The following is a 2,318-nucleotide window of genomic DNA, read 5'->3' on the forward strand; positions in this document are numbered from 1 at the left end:
GTAAATTTAAGGCACTCAGGCTCTACTAACAATCAAAATTTTTTATTGTTAGTTTTGCTCTTTTAATGCGATTTGTTTTTTTATATATATTTTGAAAATGATTCTACAAATCAATGCCTGTGTGCTCTTTTGTACTAAGCTTGCTGGGATTCATATTAGATAAAACAATAGAGCACACGGGCATCGAAATGTTAATCTGTGTATGTGTTAATTACGATATTTTACTACTTTTAATTCGAAAGCCTACCACTTATATTATTCCATGTACCATGACTTCTTTTGTAAGTTTTTTTTTTCTTTAGTTTTTAGTTCTTCAATAGATTTTTCTGATTTTATTTTTGAATAGCATTAAAACAATCAAATCATCGAGGTCCAGTTAGTGAGTCCAGTTTATTGTGTATGCTTTGTATCTATGTATTTCATTTTAAATCTGACAACTCTAAAACGAACTATAAGTTTTAGAAATTTGTATGGCCTACTATAATCTCATTTTTTGAATCCTCATACTTCATATTATCAATTGTATTCTGTGTTCAATTCAACAATTTCTTGTTTTTATGTCAATTTATAGAAAACTGACTAACCTACATTTACTCAAAGTTTTGCTTTTGATGATTTTCTTTTTAGTGTTTTTCACTTTTAAGGATTTCATTAAGTGTAAAGTTCAGATTTGAAACCCTCATGGTCGACTCAACTTGTTGTGTCTTTCTACTCATCCCGCACCGTTAGCAGCATGGTGAAGGTACTGTAGATCATTTTGTACATCTGCAAAAATGTGGGCACGTCCAGTTTGTAAAAGATGAACGTCATACTGACGGGCTGTTGGGCAGAGTTCAGCAGGAACTTCATCGACTTTTGGTTTGCCAGTGACATCTTGTACCAGGGAACGTCGTAAATTGCCCGCTCTAGCTGTTCACTCTGTTAAAGGTGACGAGTTGAAAGGGAGATTGTCTTGGGGTTTGTATACGGTTACCTTCATTGCCAGCAGTGTTCCCAGAAAACATCCGAAAAACAGTCCATAGCTGATAAACAGAATGAAGCCATAGCCTTGGTACCAGGAGAGCTACAAAAACTAAGTTTAGACATTCGACTATTAAGGATCAAATGATGTGCTTACGACAATTGCTGCATACCATGACAAAATGAGAGTCAGTGCCAAACTTACAAAGTTTACCAGGAAATAGATGCGAAATACAGACTCGAGTGTTCCCAAGTACCTTTCAAATAGAGCAATTGAGTAAACGAAACAGTAGAACAGTTGAAAAACTTACTTCAAATGTTCCTGATGGCGAACAATAATTTGATTCAAACATTCGCCAACATCTGACTTCTTTGCCTCGATTTCCGTGGTCAATTCTCTCAAAGCCGACATGAGTACATCAATCTGAGTGAATGAGCTAGCCATGGCAATCAAATAGATACAATCTGCTCCATATCCCGAGCAAAGCACATACACTGTAAGAGTTACGTGTATAATAAAGTTACATGTAAATCCCGGCGAAGATGTATGATCCAAAAACGGAATGTAAAATCCAAAGGGGAGAGTCTTCTCTCCAGAAGCAGCTGAAGAAATGATCGGAACAATATCCATGGCAGAAGAAATGCACGTATAAGCCACCAACATTAACTTAGTAGTCACACTTAGCAAGGAAACATTTTTCATCAACATGGACTTGGTACGATCTTTACACTCCTCGCGGTACAAATCCTTGGTGTATTGATGAAACCAGTAAAGCTCCTTTCGAAACATCAAAAAAGTCCAAACATGTACAGTTTTATGTGGAGCCAATCCGCTCGTCACGAGGCAGAAAATTAACTCCTTAACACTGCAGCGAACCTCGTATGCCGTAAAAACACAACAGTAAATGTAAACCAAAATTGAAACGATCATACAAAAAGTCCTCCAGGAGAACTTGTAACCTTCGGTGAACACATCCAATCCAACAAATCGAGCGGCATTGTTTGGTGTTATCACTACACTTTGGTAAAAATCGGATGGTTCCGTTTGGGTATGTTGAAAAAACTTGTACTTGTAACGATAAAGCTTCTTGAAGGAGTCCATGATTTGTAATGATGGAAAATTTTATTTTACATGTCATGAATGCCTATTTTTCTGAAACGCTACCAATATTCTACTGAATTGGTAACTGTTTCTGCATGGTGGGAAATACGTGCTTTTGAAAGCAGATGTTGCTTAGTTGTTCAATTAATATTGCAAATATAGCCTGACAAAATATAACATTTTCATTAATGACGGTAATTTTCCACTGTGAATGGGGTTTTTCCACTAAAGCAACCTTGCAAATCCAGACACTTAG

The 2,318-nt window shown here is 36.4% G+C and overlaps 1 protein-coding gene across 1 annotated transcript; it reads right to left on the reverse strand.

Annotated features, from left to right (window-relative positions):
• Positions 1-368: 368 nt before the first annotated feature.
• Positions 369-2,054, reverse strand: LOC6039085 (odorant receptor 67d). Its single transcript, XM_038248539.1, has 4 exons — positions 1,272-2,054; positions 1,118-1,217; positions 974-1,063; positions 369-918 (listed from the first exon to the last, which is right to left on the reverse strand). The coding sequence occupies exons 1-4, from the start codon at positions 1,889-1,891 to the stop codon at positions 709-711; spliced, it is 1,020 nt and encodes a 339-aa protein (XP_038104467.1). The 5' UTR covers positions 1,892-2,054; the 3' UTR covers positions 369-708.
• Between the last annotated feature and the right edge of the window lie 264 nt (positions 2,055-2,318).

Source organism: Culex quinquefasciatus, chromosome 1 (assembly GCF_015732765.1).
Source record: "Culex quinquefasciatus strain JHB chromosome 1, VPISU_Cqui_1.0_pri_paternal, whole genome shotgun sequence".
Lineage (NCBI taxonomy): Eukaryota > Metazoa > Arthropoda > Insecta > Diptera > Culicidae > Culex > Culex quinquefasciatus.

Bases quoted from the DNA above. Each gene is read 5' to 3' on its own strand.
- LOC6039085 (XM_038248539.1), bottom strand. From the start codon at position 1,891: ATGATCGTTTCAATTTTGGTTTACATTTACTGTTGTGTTTTTACGGCA. The intron at 1,218-1,271 runs GTAAGTTTTTCA...TCTATTTGAAAG, and splicing joins CGCCATCAGGAACATTTGAA to GTACTTGGGAACACTCGAGT. The intron at 919-973 runs GTAACCGTATAC...CACCTTTAACAG, and splicing joins GAACACTGCTGGCAATGAAG to AGTGAACAGCTAGAGCGGGC.